Source organism: Zosterops lateralis (assembly GCF_965231275.1).
Source record: "Zosterops lateralis genome assembly, chromosome: Z".
NCBI lineage: Eukaryota > Metazoa > Chordata > Aves > Passeriformes > Zosteropidae > Zosterops > Zosterops lateralis.
This window is the reverse complement of record NC_139800.1, coordinates 67,843,623-67,864,519: the sequence shown is the minus strand read 5'-3', so window position 1 is coordinate 67,864,519 and position 20,897 is coordinate 67,843,623. Positions and strand designations below refer to the sequence as shown.

Below are 20,897 nucleotides of genomic sequence, written 5' to 3'. Positions count from 1 at the left end.
AACCAGGGTAATGGGGAGCAAACACAAACACAAAAAATACCAAGGGAACAGCAACAGCAGGTTTCTTGGGAATATATTTTATATTAGAAAAAGGAGAATAAGATAGTTATATGTTATTAAGAAGCATATGTACAACTGAAACAACAACTTTTTTTGAAACTGTTTCTTAATTTAGCCATAAACACATGAACTATTTAAAAATACTATTTATAATCTTAATTAAAATCATAACAGCACACCATCCTAATGTGGTCACGAGTAATACAATCTCACCAAAACCTTCTCAATTAACAATCAGAAACTTCATGCAAATAAATGGTGGTAACAAAGGCACAGTGATAGTGACACATTAAAGGTGAGACAAAAAAACAGCATAAGCATTTTGAAATAAACTAAGAAAGACACACGCAAAAGATAAAACTAGAAATAAACCACAGCAAAAAAGGTTATACAAATAAATGACAGGTTTTTAACTTTTCAAAAGGATTTTTAAAAGATGAAAGGGGCTCTTTTGTCAAGAAAAATGGAGAAAAAACCCCACGAGTATGTTTAGATATACAAAAAGTAAAGCTTGCTTACTGTTAGCAAAAATCATCAGAATCTTGCAGAGAACAGAAGAGAAGCAAGAGAACTTTGAATAAGAGCAAATCTACTTTGTCATTCTAGGAAAAAGGTATAGACATATATAAATGAAAAGATTCATAGTGATCAAATTACTAAATAGACAATATATATAAAGTCTTGGAGGATATGATAAGAAATACCATAAGATATTTTATTCATAGATAAGGACAAATTACTGAGTTCTTCTCTGAAATAACTGGACCGATGACTCAGGGAAAAGCATGTATCACACCCTAATATCAATATAACTTTCAACACTGCACTGTTGCTTTCAAGAAAAGAACAGCTCTTAAGCTCTAGCTTAAATCAACAAAACAGCTTGGTTTGGCAGCTGAGGTCAGGATTCTGCAGAAATCTGTACCAGTCTGCTTCTAGATACACATTCCTTCTTTTTATTTCAACAGCCCTGATGTATCCTTGCCAAATTACCACTTATACTTTTACTTAACATATTAATAAATTATCTGTAATTAAGTTAAAACAATGGAAATTATATTATCATCTTGAAATATATAATTATGTAAGATTATATATTTTCGGTTTTTTCCCTTACTAGCTTTTAAGTTCATCTCACCTTGCACAGTACCTCACCTTAACCTAAACACTGAAACTTATGTTCCCTTCCAAAGGACATTAAAATCACTGTCATGACACTATTTTGTTTTGGCTTTCTCTATAGTTCATTTGCTTCTGTGTCAGTAGTAATACTATTTTGTCTGTTTTCAGGCTGTCATACACTAGCCTGAGATGAGCTCCTGACAAGAACTAAGTAAAAATTGAGACTTCAGGTCATGATCTATTATTTGCTTTCCCCAGCCCCACACTGTGCACACCCTAACTAAATAAAAGTTAATTTCTCTGTAAATATTTAATAACCTTTTCTTCTTTCAAAAGCAAACTCAATCAGTACTTTTGATTGCATGACTGTAATGTTGAATTCAGTCATTGAGCAAGTGAATGAATTCACTTGCTCAATGTAAATTTGATATCAAATGGATAAGATTTTTCCCTTGCATTACCCTAGAATGAACATGCAAAGAATGGAGACCAAGTTCATCTGGTGAAGGCAATGGCATAACAAAGAATAATGGTATTTTCCAAATGAACAGTTCAGACAAAGAGACAGTGATTGTTCACAAATTATTTAATTTTCTGAAAATAATGGTAGCAAGAGAAGCAAGCCACATCCTTAAAAGGTAAACTGTGAAGATTTTTGACAAAGCACCAGACAGTAATTAAGCTAACCAGCCACTTAACGTCTGTCTTTTCAGAGGTCTAGACTACACAGCGTATATTGTAACCCTTTAATGGAACATGCCAGACTGATCCTACATAGTCAGTTTTCCCTCTCTCCTGTAGAGAGGGCAAAGGTTTCAGATCTGCTGAGCAAAGGAAACTTCATGGCAAAGCAGTAACTTCTTTAACATGCAGATGCAGAAAGGTAACAAAAGTGGTCTCCACAGCCTGAACTAGCACCTGCTTACAATTTTGATGAGGAAACAGGGAACAAGATTTTATCATCTTCTTTCTTCAGCATAGGCTAAAAGAAAAACATTCCAGAATGGACAACTGTACCCTGAGAAGGTCTGCATATTATTGTTAACTTATTGTACAGTGCTTCTCCGAAATTTCTACAATGTCAATGCCCTTGTTAATGCCCTCAGCAAAGCAAAGGATGAAGGAAAAAAACACTTAAACTACAGAAAAAAAGGAAAAATGCTTTTGTGTAACTAAAACATGACTAAAAATTCAATTTCAACTAAGATTAGCTTAAACTAATACTTTACATCTCTTAGCTATTTTTTTGCTACTTTAGCTCTCATTTAAAAAGATAATTCCATATGAATGCAATTGAATATCATAAAGCTCTTCAAATTTTGAAGTTCTTCAGAACAATTATTTTGAAGGGAGCCCTTGACAGCTAAATGAATGTTATAGAATTTTAAATGAAAGTTATATGATTTTTAGTGACATATTGAATTTGAGCATAAATGAGGAAAACCAGGCATAAGCAACCTGGATGTATTTAAATCACAGTATCTTGCTTGAGAGTTCAATGGATTTTGTATGTTCTAACAATGAAGCTATTAGACAGCCCAAGCTGAGATTTCTCTGCTTTTTCCCTTCACTTTCATCTTTGGTTTTCATCTTTATTAAACATTTATCTTTTTTTCTTTTTTAAAATTTTAAAAAACAAAATTTTTTCAGGCTTGCAGCTACTTATGCCATTCCAGCACTACATTTTATTCCACCTTGTGATGATAGACTGCATTCCATAGCTTAACTATTCCTGCTTACTTGACTGACAATTTTCTGGAACTGAAGTTAAAAATACTAAAAAAACCAAAATAAAAATCCACAAAAAATTTGCACTGTTCCGAGGGAGCCTGATATCAGAATTCTGAATTACAAAGAACTCTTGCTCTAGTGACACAAGTAGGACTGGGCCTACACAACACAGATTTGTAAATCCCTGAACATTATCTACTTAACTCTGATATCTTTATACTATTTCTCTTATCAAACCCCAGATTTAAATAACATTATTTAAAGTATTATTGTTAGTATTATTTCTATTATTGTGTTTCAGCACAAGAACAAGGCACAGTTTTTCTGGTGAAAAAGCACTACTCACTAGAGGTTTTTGCTTGATGGAAGAAAAAGAAATTAATGGAAAACTATCCAGTAAGACTGTTATTTCCCTGTAGATTATGGAAGGGAAAACAAAAATCTCAATGTTGAAGAAATGAGGCTGAAAACAGGGATCATATGTACTCAGTTTCTCTGGTGAAATGAGGTGGAATGACTGTTTCACAGTAGAAAGGCCAGCTACACATATGAAAGCAATATTTATTGGGATCTGCAGTCTATCTAAAGTTTCGACTCTATTGTCTAAAACTAAAAACTGGAAAAGAAAATAAAACTGGAGCAGTCAAAACTTGTTAGGAGTTAAAGCTACAGGTACAAAATGAGTTGATGAAATAATATCTTTGTTGAGAGTATTAAACACAGGAGATAGTTGAAATTATATGACTTAACCCACTGGGTTTTAACCTCCTGGTGTTTTCACTTCCTTAGACCTACATGTCTCCTGCATCTTGCCTGGGTGCCTGGAGCACTCACCTGCTTGCCTCCTGCTCCCAAGCACTCCCTATTGCCATGCTGACACAAACAGCTCACCCATGAAAATGTTGTGGGGGGAACAAAGTTAGAAGAAAGATGCCACTTGGCTAAATACTAGGATTATTTAGTCTGAGAAATTACAGTTTTAAATACCACTGGGCTACTGACATCAGTAGTATATTATCACTTAAGCACGTCACTTTCCTTGGGTGATAAATACAACAGAGACAAGAGTATTTAATCTAAGCAAGTAAGAAAATCGATGCATTCCACATAGAAAGGATTAATTATCTTTCCTCATATTTGGAGACAATTTCTATCCTTCCCTTCTTGCCCCACCTCAGAGTGCTGCAATAATGGTGCATTTTGCTTTAAAAGTCAGCCGTGGTTCGGTGAACAGGCTGGCATGCTATATGTCATGTGAGAAAAGAAGATATGATTTAATGTCATTTTCACCAGCTAGATTCCTAGTTAATGTATCAAGGGATAATTTAAGCCTGTGTTCACTGTAAGTCATCTGCATTATATACCATTTGCCCCTCTGTATTTCCACAGAGTGTAGGTGAAAAATTAGCTGTGTTTCTTATACCTGCTGTGCAACAATGGTAATTTTCTCTGTACTTACAGATGTAGAAATACTCCCGGCCTGGCCTGAACTCAAATCCCAGTGAGAAGGGCGTGAAGAGCTGGAACTTTTCCGAGAACTTCAATGGTCCATTTGGGGAATGCGGCCGATTACACTCCCACCTCTTGAACCCTTTGGAAGTGTGATCACAGGAGCTGTAGCCATCAAAGTTCACCATGTACAGAACATAGCGTTCTGTCTTATCTTCCGGCACTGAGTCTTCATAGTGAGGGCAGAACACATCCAGGTAGTCGTTGATGCAGACATCGATGTGATAGTCACCTCGCTGGAATCTGAAATCACAGAACAGTTCAAACATAAGCACAGTTGTCTCAGGATGACCTTGCTGCAGGGTGACATTCTCATATGAAAGGGCATCACTAATGGCACTTCATTTCACTCCAGCCATGCACATTCACTCTCAAAAATGACCCTTACAGTTCACCAGAGCTATCAGAGACTTATTATGCAGGAATGTGATCATACAGCCTTTTGGATAAAGGTTTTGCTCTATTCTTTTACAAAATAAGTCTATTGCTATCACCCACTCAGTTATAGGCTATTTTTCCCTATGGTTTACTAAATAACAAAGAAAGAAACTGTCTGTCTTATTTGGTTGGGTAGTTTTTTTAACTGAAGAAAGAAACAAGAAGCAGCAAAGAAGCCAAAACTGTATCAGCCTTCCCAAATCAGTGTCTATAGAAACATCTGCATATGCATGCAAATAAATAACCCAAACATATAGTTTTCTCTGAATCACAGTAATCACCCCTGTGCTGAAAGCTGATTTGACTGTGAGTACTTATAGTTACTACAAGAATGCAAACAGGTTAGTCTTTCATCATAATAAGCAACAATTTGTCAAGATGCAAAGAAAAGTCTGTATTGCTTTTTAAAGAGACTCCAAAAGCAGTGCTACTCCTCCACCAAAAGTACACATTGAAGGTGTTGCTCTGTTCAGATAAAAGGATTCAGGATACAAATTATCAGCACTCAGCCTAATGTGACAGATCTGAATGAGTGCCAGCTGAGAAATGCAGTGCAAGGCACCAGCCCAGATGCATTTTATTATTGCTGTTATTATTACTGAGGACTCCTTAGAGATGTGGGATTCTTGTTTGTTGGGGTGGGGAGGATTCCCTTGTTTCTCCCCTGCATGTTTCACTTACATTACTTTTCTAATGCCTGCCATAGTGTCTGGAAGAAACTATGGGGACAAATTCACTGCCTTCATGGGAGTTTATACCATGATAGATTTAACAATTCCATAAAACAGGTCTGTACGTTCATTAAACTCCCTGGGGCAGCTAAAGAAACCAACCACTGACCTACTCCACTTCAGGCTGACTGGGCTACTTGTAGCTTCTCTCTTTCACAGCTGCAGTTGTCAAGTGTACCACAGAGCAATAAAAAGGCCATGACAGATTTAACTATAATACTTCTTTTTAGCTGAGGGGCATATTTTAAACACCTGATGGGCTTGAAATCTGCCATCTGGATCCTTCTATCTAATTTCAGAGGAAAAGCAATGATTTGCTGGCCCTCCAAGGATAAATTCAGAGCAAACTACACCTTTTCATATCCCTACAATAATTTAACTTCAATAAAATAGCTTTTTAAAGGGGAAAAACTGAATACCCATCAAAGCATGATAGATCTGTATAATTTCAGCCAGTGCACAGCCTCACAGTTCTACTCTGTAAAAGTAGAAAAGCCCTTTTGAACCACAGTTCTTCCAGAAGAATTTACATTTATCAAAATTGTTGGTCAAAATACATATTTTTGTACTGCAGTGCTTTCAAAATCTATCACCTGAACAAATAATGTCTTAACACATTTGCAAAAATGTATTGTTTTCAAATCAGCATCTGTTCTCTGAATCAGTTAACAGTATGCTTTTCTTACAGGTAATAAAAAAGAGTGTAAGATACAAATAGAAAAGATGCATTCAGGCGGTAATATCTCTATTTATTTTTTCAATTACAGTTATAGTAAGTAAAAGTTGATACGTACTTATATATAAATGTGTTTGTGTGTGGACAGTTTTGTGGGTTTTTTAACCATGTAGGCTATAATTCAGTTTTCTCATAGGATTCTCAAGGTTACCTCTTTTATCAGCCTATGCCTTCATAATGCCCAATTACAGTTTTGTGGCACAAACTATATGCCTCCAGAATTATACTTATGTAATACAGTCAAGATCAGACTGACCCTCTCTACCAGACTTTTACAACACAAATAACCTTATGTGAACTGTTTTTCTACAGCATCTTGAAAGTCAATGGAGAGCAATAGGAGCTTCTGATGTTCAATTCATCCAGCCTCTTTAGTACATTGTAATGAGGTGGATCACACTTCCAGAAGTAGCTAATTCTCTCCTTTAACCAAAGGCAGAGTCTAGAGAGACGCTTTCCAGACAGTGTCTGTACTGTAAATAGCTGAATTTCAAGAGAAGAATCCAACTGCACAGCCCAAGATAATGGAGATGATAAGTACAAGGAGACAGACAGCTAAATGTGTGATCACACCTTAATTCCAATTTAGCAACGAAATCAAACTTGTAATCTGCACCAGTGAGATGGTGCAGAAAAAGAAAAATCAAACCTCAGCTGACTTCCTTTTGGCAAAGTTTCCCTCTGTATTCTTATTAAATAAACAAAGCTACAATATAATTATCCTCTTTGATCACTGGTATTTTATAGATTCCTTCTTATTTCTTCTTCCTTAAGCGTTGAAACAATTGTCTTCATTCATTCCAGCACATCCCAGACTCCGAAATGCTGCTTGCAAAGCAGGTCTGAATATGAAGGACACAACCAAGTCCTTTTTATCCCACTGTCTTTTCCTCCCTGTTCCCCTGTTTTCTCAACAGTTTCATTCATCAGCCATCTGCCATAGGTAGGAAGTGTTTACATTTATGAGTCTAAAAAGGAAAGGAGTTTGTGCATATTTAAAGTGATCTAAACTAGCCTTTAGCCAATATTGTTGGCACAGGACTGAATCTCCTCCAGAAAAAATACATACCAAGGTATTTGACTACACAGCTCTGAGTGAAGTCTCTTTACTCCAGGTTATTAACAAACAATGAATCAGAGAGCAGGTATTTATTTCCTGTCTTGCAATATCTTGAAGAAGTCATGAGGTATGCTAAAGAGATGTAGAACTAATTTTACGTTTTCAAAAGAGGCTACAACATCTCCAATGCTTCTGTTAGAATGAACTGAGACCTTTCCTGCTTCTCCAGTTACAAGCAGCATGTTACATTTACGTCCTCAAAGAGGAAAGGTGAAATCTTCTAATCAGAACAGAAAGGAAGGGTTGGCCACGAGTAACTCACAAAAAATTCGTCAGCTCAGTCCTCAAAGCTATTAAAGGAAATACTTCACACACACTTTCAAGAATTTAAAACCACCTTTGACATTTAACACTTACACACTTAATAATTACAAGCTGAAAACCTCTTACTTAGTAGAGTAATGTCAGGTATTAGAGTGAAACAAAAGTTCTATTTCAAATTAAAGCACTGATCAACATTTAGCCATCAACATACACTGAGGAGTGAAATATCTAAAGGGAAGATGGAGTCCATCAACAGACATATTTGCAGATACAAGAAGAATAGCAGATGTCTTGTCCCTTTTTCCAGTCCCATTCCAAACAGAAAACTCACTAGTATGTTACTGCTGTACTTTCTCTTTTCCCAATTAGGTCTTCATCCTGTTCTGGCAGGTCCTCACCCAGACTCCCACACCTTTTGGAACCATGTGGTTAACAGGATCTTTAATCTAGGAAGCAACCAGCTCTATCTAGATTTCATGTAGCAGAACATAGTGTTGTGGTAGAAACCAACCAAAAAGGCTTCTCCAAAAATCTGACAGAATCTACACACCTTTTTGCAAATAATGTCATTTGTCTCCATGCATTCTAGCTTACACACGGCAAAACACTGTTATTCTTCAAACATAATTAACCTTTGGTTTTTGTCAGGTGGCATTCAAAGGGTGTCTTGGGAAGTTGCATACTAGAAAGCCAGCTATTAGGCATTAGTGTTATAAAAGCCATTTTGAAGACAGAGACAGATAGTTTAGTTTCTACACCTAAACATTTCCATAACCAACAAACATCAGCTTCCCACACCTAACTTGAATACCACTTCCAGTGAAGCCTGTCAGAGGAATATTTCTGTGCTAAAATGCCACTGATGAAATATCCAGGTATTCAGGATGCAGAGAGAGAACTTTGTGGCTATTTTAACCACAGAAAAACAAGACTAGCAAAATATTTTGTAAATAATGTACTCTGTTTATCCATTAACAAAGGGAAAGTACCTGGTCTGTATGCATGCTTCTCTTCATAATTGTAAGTTCTGAAGCCTAAGTGACTCATCTTGAACTTAATAACCTTTCTGGTTACTGAAAAAAGTGACAATTTATTTAAAGCAATATTTAAAACACAATAACAATTTTGTTTGGTTTCTCTCTATCTTTCTTTCTTGGAATAAACACTACAAAAATCTAATTTGAGAACAGCACAAATAACACTAATTGTTCATTCAGAGAGATAAAATATTTCAATAGCTTTTGCTTGTTACTTCCCCTACAAATCCTATTAGTTATATTCTATTGCCCTTCCTGTAAAATCGACGCACCAGATGCTCTACTTCAGGATAAGTGTACTGGAAAATTTACCTTTTATTGTGTCAACCTTTCTTTATTTGGAATCTGTTTGTCAAATGCATGAAGCAAGGCTTCACTGTGAACCAGAAAAGACTCCAAAAAACTGCTCTGACAACAAATTACGAAGTTCTTGTCTTCAGTCAGGTATTGGAAGCAATCAGATGCAAATGGCCCCTATTCTGATGCCTGGAGCCTGCACAGTCTGTGAACACCAATGTGCAGAGGACACTGCCACTGTCAAATGCCTCACCCTGTCACCTTTTTCTCAAATGATAACCTGAAATGCAAAACAACATCAACAAAATTCTCCCAACAGATTCATTCATGGGATAAATACAAACTACAGTTACTCACAATTCTTCAGATAGCACAGCAAAACATTACTTGTTCTGTTTCCTAAGAAAGAAAGGCTTCTGTGAGCAGCATGTGCATACCTCTATGAATGCTGGTCACTCAACTCCTTCTTTTTTACTTTCATGGAGGCTAAGCCACTTTTTAATTAAATTTAATGGAGACAGTGAGGTTTCAGAGAAAAGTCCATTCCTACAAATACCATGAAAAAAAGCAGGCAAGGTGAGAAGATCCCATAGGTACCAAAAGGCAGAACAAAGGCAGAATCTCTAGTAGATTAAATGTTATTAGACAACAGAAGCACCTCTTACAAATGCTCTAGGCACAGAAAAAGCTTGAACTGGAAAAATATAGAAATTGATTGAAAATTTTTTTGTCAATTGGTTATGAAACTATTTGTTTGAATAATTATTAAAAGAGTTAATTGCACACACAATACACAAAACCCAAACATTTTCTGGAAACTGTTAAAATCATTTAAAAGGACATTTTAATTGCTCTCAGGATGTCATAATGTAGTTATTCATCATTCCACGGCCCTGAGTTTGCCCATAGCTTTTGTCTGTGTTTAGATGGCAAGTGTAGTGCATTAGTACTATTCCAAGCTCTGCTCACATGCTGTGACTGGAACATAGCAGCATAACTTGTGCCTTGTTATTATTTTACACACTTAAAGCCCCCTCATTTCAACCAACTTAACAGCTTTAAGTGTGATGGGGGAAATCTTGCGGTCGTTAATTATCTGAGGGATTGTGGGATTATGTGTACCATTTTACTGCAGATAATTTTAAACATGCTATTTCTGTGCTATGGAAAAATAACCTCTTTAATGCTTTTCTGCTCTTTTTACTGGCTTTTGTCACAACGTTTCATAAACTCTGTTCCCATAGCTCTGCTGACATCAACAATGATTCTGATGCACAAACAATGAAGCAATCAAAGAGCTATTTTAATTTTGGCCCTATTCAAACCAAAAGAAAATTCAACATTTTCCAGATGCTACGAGAAGTGTGTTTGCTAACAGTAGCAAGCCATTGACATTTTAGATCTCTAGCAGGATATTGCTACCCTGAGCAAGCAAACAAAAAAACCTTCTAATAAAAAGAATCAGTCCATGACCTTTCAGTCCTCAGGTTACAGTTTCACAAGTTAGAACAAGTTCAAGACACCATGAAAAAACACCACGTAAGATGCAAAATCAAGGCTGTTGTTCAATAAAACAGTATTCAAAATTATGCTTAGAAAAAACTGCAAGCTAAATACACAATGCAGAAAGAAACTTATTCTCTTGTCATTAAGTCCTCTATTCAATTAGCATTTATTGGAGTAATTAAATACTGGGAAAGGATGCCAGGCTAATTGTTAGATTATGATAATTACACAGCTTTGCTGTGCTACAGCTGATCAAAATAACACGTGGTCACATGCACTCAGCTAAAGCTTCTCGGCAATCATCAGGCTTCCATGGGAAACTTATTACTATATTAAGGCCATTTATTACTAGTTCATTATCAATCAGGCAGAGAAACTTATTATTTGCACCCTTCCTTCTACTCTCCCATCCACTCTGCCAGAACAAGCCTCCCAAAACGTTGCGCCCAGGTCCCTGCCTTTGTCTGGCTCCCTTCCATCATAATTACACAGCTGAGCAGAATCAGGCTCCTTGCACTTGAAAGAGTTCATCAGACCTCAGATTACTGTTTCACAACCGGCTGCAAGCGTCTATCACACTGCTTGAAAGAGACGGGTGATCTCCCTGCATTTCACTTCACAGGCATTCGTGGGAGATCCACTTTCCCCTTTTAATCTTGTTATGTCCCTCTCATCTGGGAGTTTTTTCACATGACTTGGGTGGGTCCAAAAGCAAAAAAAAACCAGAAAGAAGGGAGCTGCATTAAGATGGACTTCATGAGAAAAAACATCACATTTGTGTGGCTTGTCTCTCTACAGAATCTCTTGCCTTTATCCCTTCTTACCAGCCAACAGTACAAGAGAGACATTGTTCCTTCCTGACGTAAGGCTGGGTTCTTTTCTTGCTAAAGAACAGGGTTCTCATCAGCTACCATTGTACCTGGCACTTCATGCTGCCTATTTAATGGAGAAAAACAAGTGATTTACTATAGGGACTAGAACATGGGAAAAAACATGAAACAAATCAGTTCACCCTAGCATTCAGATTTTTAAAGAAAAGAACTTGTTCAGCACTGAGTAACTCAGAAGAGTCATAGAATGCACGGCCAGAACTAAAGAAATACTACAAAAAGTACTAAATTCACAAAAATTATTTTTATTCTGTGCTGATTAAAAACTAGACCTTTTGAAATGTCAGAAGCACCTACTTCCACATCAGCAATTGATCTGAAATCTTCTTAGATAAGCCAGGCCAAGGTTCACAACACTGGTAAAATCAAGCTTCACTTTCTCGAACTTCATTTTTCACTTACTGTTGAAGTTTATGGCTATGCTGCAAGTGACCACTTACAAACTTTTAATTCTCTTAATTTCCAGAACCAAGAAACTTTCTCAAAATCAGTATGACAAAAGTCTTTAGGCTTCTGGATGGAAAAAGAAATTAAATTTTCTATTTTTTTTTTCTATTTAATAAGGCCTGATTGTTGAAAACTTCCTAAAGTGCCTTGGCTAAAATGTTGTTTGGCAAAACAAAGAAAACCTGCATCCAGGAGTCTTCTATTAGAACCATGGCAAAAAACGACTGCAAAACACAGGAGGAAAGAAATAGGTTTTAATGAGAAAAGGAGATGTCCTATTTAAAATGTAAAAGTTCTTTGAAAGATATATCCTGTGTTAATTCCATTAACCTGAGAGACCTGAAATACCTTTTTTCTGGTTCTATTCATTAATGAAAATTTCAGTTGCATCTTACAGTTAACAGCGACAATTAATTTAAAGCAGAGACATAGATTTCATTTATTTTTATGATTTAAGGGCTCTTTAAGAAATAAATTCTACGGAAATGCATTTACTCCACTTATGGTTAATAATTTCCCCTTACACTCATAACTATGTTTGTAGAGTTAGGTCCTGTATTGACTTTTTTATAGCTATCACTGCAGAAAGATAGATGTTCAGTGATAACGCAAACATTAAAAAGTAGAAACTAATTGCTCTTCCATGAGTAGGTTGAGGAAGAGAATTAACAAATCAACACTTATTTCCCACTTATAAATCTGAGTACTCCAGAGATTCTCAAGTACTGGAGTGGCCTCACCCACTTAACTTCACATCATTCTGCATCTCCTAATCAAAGAGCTGGACATTCTTCATATGGTTTACTAAAACTGTTTCCTCAGACTCTGCTTTTGTAAAATTCCTTCAAAGCGGGCACAGATGACTTCCACCTCATCTTTAAGAATTTCTCTTTTGCTGCAACTTGTGAAGAATTCATTGCATCTGGGGAGCAACAACAGCCATGTTATGGATGATAAGGGTTATAATGGCATGCAACATGTTCTCAATGAGGTCAGACTCTCAATCCCAGCTGTCCCAACTCTGATAGCTTTAAACCCCCTGCCTATGGTCTCTACCTGACTATTTATTTTCCATTGCTCTGGGCGTTAAACTTGCAAAGAAGGATGAAAAGAGAAGGGAGGCTAAGGTAAAAGAAGAGCTATTGTTCTGTCAAAGGTATCACTCAGATTTAGAGGACAAATTTCATTGCTGAAGCCTAGTAACATTAGCTGGAAGGTACCACACCCAAGAAGAGACTAAGGGCAGCCTGACATTTGTGTTTGGAACCTCTAACCACACTTGGAATCCAAAATATTTGGCTTGAAGCCAATCTTTGTTAAATTGATTTATGGACACGAGCTCATTACTTGTGGTCACTTTAGTACTACTCTGGAGTTCACCAGCAACATTCATCCTACTTTATCTGAGGTGGAATGAGGAGATCTGGTAATTACTGCTCACGTATTTTTAATTGTGGTCATCAATATCCTGCACACATGACTCTACATTTGTCTGCTTTAGGCACTAACAACATACAAGATGTCAGCTTCATCTTTTATTCCATGATTTTGCCTGAAAATACAAAACCTATCTCAGCCACCTCTTGTCTATATCAGAAAAATGTGTTTGCTGATTCATTTGTTTACATACCTTTCTTAAAAAAGCAAACAAGTTTTATCTGAGCTCTGCTGTGCTGACACATACTCTATCAGTCACATTTGGAAGAAAACATTTTTGGAGTTTACATTCTTTAAAAAAACCAAAATAAAATTAATAAAATAAAAACTCACAGGTAGGAATACTACTGAAGTCTCTGGACTCGACTCTAGCAACATGTGGTGACCATGTGTCTAACCCAGAAGACAGAGTCTATCAGGCTTGATGGAATGTGATTCTGTGAGTGGTATTTGCTAACCCTGCCTGAAGCATGTGCTGACATCTGTTAATGGATATGGAGAACAGTGCCCTATCTGCAGAAAGTCTTGCTTCTCACACTCACAAAATGAAAGAAAAGAACATTTGCCCAACAAGCATGTTAACCTGAACACTGAATAATTGAGATAAACGGCAGTCAGCTTCCACAAGGAAGTATATATACTGCAAGTCAGCTTCACAAATTTTCTTTCTCACTAATACATAAAAAGCAGAGTGATGCTTAACTTGTATAAACTGAAAACTCCATCTCTTTCATACTCTCAGTGGAAAAAAAGAGCTGCACCAATTTCCGCCAGTCAATATATAGGCACCATTTGAGAAGAAACATACATTTTGATAAAACTGCTTGTCTGTTGCACATACCTATGCTTGCCATATTACAGAAATGCTTTTCTCCAACATTAAGTTATAGCTTTTTATTATTAATCTTGAAATCAATATTTTAAAATTAATTTTAAAATATTTTGTCAGCAAATTAGAATTTGGCGACTCAGACATCCTAATAACTTGCAACTTGTAAAATCTACAATTTAATTTCCCAATATGCAAGAGTGTAAAATGAAACAAACCCTGGAGATGTTTCATAGTATTTTTATGTTTAATAAACTGTGTATATTTTAACAAGCTCTGGTCATAATCCCCATCCTCCAGCTAGTGAATGAATCCAGATATAATATAAAATAGCATGAGCAAAATATAGAGGAGAAAAAAGCCCCCGAAACATCACAGACTTCCACAAACAGACTTAGGAACATAGGAAATTTCAATATGAAACCACAGTTTGCTATTAACATGAATGAACTATACATTCAAATACATTATCAAAAGTAATTTGAACTCACTAAGATAAAACTCAAGTTAGAATAGCTAATGAGTACATAAATTTATTGGCAGATAATTTTCTATCCAGAAAGTGGGCTTCAGTCAATGAACTTTTTTTTTGCTGTATAATTTTCTTGTGTCTATTTAAGAGACCCATAGGAAAAGTATATCCTTTCCTGACATGGAAACGGCATTTTAGAGGAAGTTCTACAGAGAAATATAGTAATTTAACCTTGTTCCTTTTACCCTTCCATATTAGTCTCTTTCTTATGCTGAGCAAACTAGCAAAGGAACAACTGGAGTTTCAAATTACAGACTGCAGGAACATGATTAGTACAACTGTTATTAATGGTGGAATTTTTTTCTTTTCATTCCTATAATTTCTTTTAAAGACAGAATATGGATTAAAGGATTTCCCATCAGGCTTACTCTTGATACATACTGACTCTGAACAACAGGACTTAAAACAATTTTTCACCTAGAGATATTTATCTTTGTATATCATATGGACAAGATAGGTCCTGACCTAAATCAGTTTCTCTGTTTACAAATATGATCTGAAAAGATTTGCACTATGCAATGCCACCTGGTCATTAAAAACACCCTAGAAATTGCAAAGTTTATGATCTGATGAGCAACTTTTTTTTTAACTGAATAAGACTCATAAACCATGGAATTCAATGCAGACTTCATATTATTTCTCCCATCCCTTTTCAAATTACGAAGCTCCTATAACATGGTTCCTATTACGGAGTTTTGAAATTCTTGTTTCTTCAAGAGTGACAAGAAACAGTCTTTCAATATGTATAAGTAAAGACTGAATTGATAAAATGTGCAAAACCTGCTCATTTACTTTTTATATATGTGTAAGTTACTAACACAGGAGAAAAAAGAAAAAAAATGCACTAGTCTCAGATCAATCAGACATTTCAGAGGGGTAAAACTGAAGCTATTTTCTTCATTTCCCTGTTGCATTTTTCTTAGAACTGTTTCCAAATTAATCTTAAATGAATTCTAATCTTCAACCTGTAGCAAAATCGCCTCATTTACACCTGAATTATGATCTTGTCTGCCTGAAATATTGTAACTATTTTTCACAGCACAGACAGGATTAGGATAAAAAGCAGAGACTATCACAGAAAAATTAAACTAAAGGTTTCTTTTCCTCTACTCCCCTTCTTCATCTTATTTATTATAAAGGCACCAGAAAGCAGGTGTGAAGAAGGGACTGCACAGGTATGGCAAAACCCATTCTTGTCTACTGGGAAGCATTTACATTCTTCCTTAGATGTTAAAAATTAATTTCTGAGCATACAAACTACTTTTTCCTTTCTTACTCTAAAATACTAGTTCAGCACTAAAGAAACAAAACAAACCCTAAAACTCAAGAATTAACTGTTCATATGTCAATCTGATAGTTGAGGCTATGATCTGGTGCTAAATAGCATCAACAGAATTTAGACCACCTGTGTGGGCAAAATCTCAGTTAGAGCACATCGATGTGAAAAGCTAGAGTAGTCATGCTGGGCCAGAGAAACTCACATCAGGACTAACAAAATTCTCTCAATGTTGGCCAACAGAAGATATCAAGACTACATTAAATAAGTCATATGTCCTTAGCATAATCTCACAAAGTCACCTTTTGCATAGTCAGAGGTTTGGGCTCTTTGTGCTTATCAAGAATGACAGATTTTTCTTCCATCAGTTGGTCTGATTGTCTTAAAGATCAGCAGACTACAGTCTGTGAATACTTGAGTGGTACAGTTTGGTTGCCAAACAGAAAAGTATCTGCTCCTGTGCATTTCTGGGCCTGAGACCTGACAATTTCTACCAGACATTCTAATCATACCATAATTTTCATAGTAAAGAAAGTAATCTATAATCTGTGATGGTGCACTGTTAAAGAACAATTGATAATCCTTGCTCAAATTATTAACATTTTAACATTTTCACCTTTGCTACCTGCAACAGAGGCAAGAGTTTTCCTCCTGAACCCCTCAGAGACATGGTTCCTTTTGAAGAGAAATTTACTCATTAGAGAAAATGCAAGTCTTGTTTTGTTTTCCCAAACCATCCAGATCACAATTTTAATCAAAATAAACAGCTTCTGTAAAAGAATATATTAAAATCTCTTTTCAAATGCATCTCACTAGGTCTCCAGGGAGTCTTCCACATTTAAAAAAATCCTAGACAAATGAAGTAGTTTTCTACTGTCTGCAATACAAGTAGCTAAGGATTGACTGAAACTGAATTCAGACCTCAAGACTTGTCCTTTCTTCTTATACATTCACAACAATAAAATGCAACTGAAAAATCCTGTACCACATTTCAAAGATATCTTAGACTTTTATATTGTCCAACTTGTCCTGTGCTTTTAAGAATGCACACTTCATATTCCATTTCTTTAGGAACACTCTTCTTTTGTTTCAAGCTTTATCTTTAAGGTTGCTGAGAGGTTATCTTTGCCCAAAGATGTATTTGCGAGAATGTTTACCGTGAAGCAAACACAACCAAACTTGGTTTACACCTGCTTTTTCCAGCACATGGCAAGAAACGTGTAGAGAACCCCAATTCATTCCCTCAAATTAAAAAATCTTCTAAATTATGCCTTCCACGATCACAGGAGCCAAAAGCAATTGAAACTTTAACAATTCAGCTAAGTTGCAAACAACATGGTGTAGATGGGGGTCATTTACTTTTGTTTCCTAACTTTTCCCTTCCTAGATTAAGTGGGGGGAAAAAATCTTAATTATTTTGTACATTAAAAATGTCAATGAAATAAAAAATACTATTTTTCATACATTATAAATAAATTTTAATTTATTAAGACTCTAACTTAAGTATAATAATGCATCTATCTGCATTAGCTTTTACATCAAAGAAACAAAACAGCCTGAACCTTTGAAATCCTTTTAAAAAAAAGGTTAACTGTTCCTTGAACTACAAAAAGAAATAAGCCAACAAAAAATTACTGCCTTTTGGTAAACGACTACCAAACGACTTTTGGTTTTTGATGAGTTGTTGAAACAAGTTGTTTAACTGAGTTTTTTGCCATTTCATTTGAGTCATTTTGCCTTTGTTTATAAACTAGTTCTGTTAATGACCAAGTATTCTGAGCTTTTACTGCATTTCCCCTCTTATTCACATCCTGCCATTTTTTAACTCTGGCATTTGAATGCCCTTAAATATATGCTAAGAGATCTTTTGTTAGGTTACAGAATGGTCTGAGTAACAACGCATTAAAATTTATTCTTCATTCAAATCATGGCTATGACTGATGTAAAAAATACATCCTGCACAGTAGCTCCAAAGTTACTAAAAGGTTACAGACGTGACTATTAAGGCCCTCTATTCTAATAAGCAGCTCTGCTCAAGACAGCAATTAAGCTGATGCTTTAGAATTAAGCACACACAAAGCCAAAGGATTTAGGTAAATGGTTAAATACTTTCCTGAAATGAGGCCTAACTGTACAGAAGGCACTCAACTAAACAGTGAATCTGTGTGGACTAAATGTAAAATTAATCATTATTGTGGTGATGTCAGAGGAAAATTATGCCAGGCAAAAAAGAATGTGTGAACACAGCATTTTATGATATGAAACATGATAATGAAGAACTTCATACTGAGAATCATTTATTACCAATAATATTACAGTAATTCTTTTCATTTAATTACTCTATCTCCGGGAAATTGAACTACAGATATCTTAGTGGTCAATACTTGACTCTTAATCGACAGAGGGAAAGGGTTAAAAAGCTTTTACTTTAATGAGTGGGCACACTTTATAGCACAAAAAAAAAGTTCTTACTGGGATTAACATTTTAAATATGGTTCTTCTGTCCATTAGAAGGTCATGACATTACTAGCACTATCTCAACACTAAGCAAGATAACAAACGACCTGAGACTTTATCAATATCATTGATCTTTACCTGTAATCTGAATGTAGGTGGCAGCACATTATTCCTGTGTGTTCAAACATTAAAGCTTAATTCACTTCAGCCATGTAATTTTCTCACTTTTATATGCTGAAATGATGCTCTTGATTAAATACTCAAGCAGCAAAGGACTAAAAACACTACTGGCTTCACTGGTTGTGTATGTGTATGTGCACATACTACTGTGCAGAAACTGTAGAACATTCTACTGTGTAGAAACACAGTCTGTTCAAATGAGTGTGCTGGTAACACAGAGTATGGAATATCCTCTCTTGTTAAAGCACTACAAATGAGTAGATTTGTGTAAAGGCTAGTTGAAACCTGTTCTTACTTTCAAAATCAATTATTTTAAACTTCTCAACCTGAAACATAGAGATCATTTTCTCGTGAAGCACAACAGAGATGACTTCTTAACATGTTGGGATTGATTGGCTAAACATTGTTTTTCTCTCTCTACAGCCTTAAAATTAGATTTCTTTTTATCCGCTGAACATTGTTATTTAAATTCTTCAAAATGTATAAAAATCAAGAATCTTCCTTCTGCTAACACTAAACAAAAACAGCCACTGTTTCCAAAATTTTATTACATTGCAGCAAGAGCAATTTCACTTAGCTACAAAACAGCCACTTAGTAAACTGAGGTCTTTCATCAACAAGTACAGAAAAAGAATCATCTTGACATGACTAATTACTCTTAAAAATAGATTTAAAATCGTGTAAAACTCCTAGACTGTCTCAGGAATGAATTCTTATTTTCATTAATAATGGCAAGAATCTGTATTCTGAAATAAAAAAAATAAATCTTAAACTCCTTTTGTTACACCATAGTATTTTTTATGCTATAGAAATATTAAGAAATTTACATTATTAGTAATAATTTAGACATCAAATAGACCAGTTGGGCAGACAAACTCCAGCTAAGCAGAACAGCATCAGCTATGCGCAAAAATAATACAGGAAAACCAGAATTAATGACTGAAGCAGGCTACAGGTAGAAGGAGCATATTGCCATTTACAAACACAAAGGCTCACACCATGACACCCTCAAGTTGCATATTTGATTACATAGCTGACTGTTTAAATATATGTGTTTATGTGTGGAAATAAATGTTACTAATAGAAATACAGAAATAGGTACACATTCACAACACATGCATACCAAAATAATGTCTACAATTTCATACTACGCACTAGGAACTAAAATCCTATTTATTGCCTAGGCTGGTAAGCTTTCTCTTTTTAGCAAGAGTTCATATCTTCTGGAATCAGAGTAGTGTAAATAAGCATGAACACAACCTAGCACTTCAATAGAAGAAAAGAGGGTCTTAAGGACAACAGGTGGAGCAAAACAGGTATTACTTGAATGCTTATTGATAAGATTCAAGAGTGCTCAAGGCCATCTGATGCTTAGGGCCACAGGAGAAATCAGCAGAGACCTAACCTAGCTAATTGTCTGCCTTGATTGTGATGGTTCTGATTAGAAGAATAATCAGCTCTCAGCAGCCCTTAGGCAAAAATGCCAACTGAGGTCTTTTTTTTTTCCCTGTCTGATGATGGTACACTGCAGAATGAATACCAGATCACATCATTAAACCACTCGTAAAAATATTAAAGAGGTTACTATATGAACAAAACCAATGATTCTTCTTGTAATTAGCTGGAACATTCTCCTTCTGTCATGTTGAGACTGCATTCATACAGGCTAAAAAAATGCTGACCTCCAGTTTTTCTTGGATATGGAGAAGGAGTCACACCTTATGACTGAAAAAGAAGAGCTGTATTATTTCAGCAGTCCTGGACCAGTAAAAGGCTATCTAAAGTTTAATTAAATTATTAAGAGTTGGCTGCATATGACACAAAAAATAATTTGAATTCTTTTTTACTGTTGCTTTGAGTGATTTCATCTAAATATGTCCATCCATAACAAAACACTCACTTTCCTTTCTCTAATTGTCTACATCATCTCTATCATTTTTTTTGGTACATGATTTACATTCCCCATCACTGGGAAAACTTAAAGCCAGATATATTCAAAACAGATTTCATACTATGTTTTCTCAATACTGCTCTCTTCTGTATTATGGGACTTCTGGCTTCTGACTACAGTAATTTTACTCTTCCATTAGTTGCTGCTGTGAAAAAAAAAGTGAGTATTCATTTGAATGCAAAGTAATATGTATTGACAATTACATTCCCAGGCTAGTAATTTTAAGAAGCACATTTTGCCACTATTTTTGCACCCTGGTACATTAGCTGATTTAATAACTTCTAAAATAGTTAAGCATATCACACACAAAGAGCTTAAAAGCAAAGGAACAAAGGAGCTCCAAACAG

General features: G+C 35.6%; 1 protein-coding gene across 4 annotated transcripts in view; it reads right to left on the bottom strand.

Moving 5' to 3' along the window:
- Window positions 1-20,897, bottom strand: part of EFNA5 (ephrin A5) — a 203,834-nt gene that overhangs the window by 30,596 nt on the left and 152,341 nt on the right. For all 4 annotated transcript variants that reach the window (XM_083883267.1, XM_083883266.1, XM_083883268.1 and 1 more), the window contains one exon: window positions 4,373-4,665. In XM_083883267.1, coding sequence (XP_083739393.1) covers window positions 4,373-4,665 — 293 coding nt within the window. The remainder of the gene's footprint in view (window positions 1-4,372; window positions 4,666-20,897) is intronic.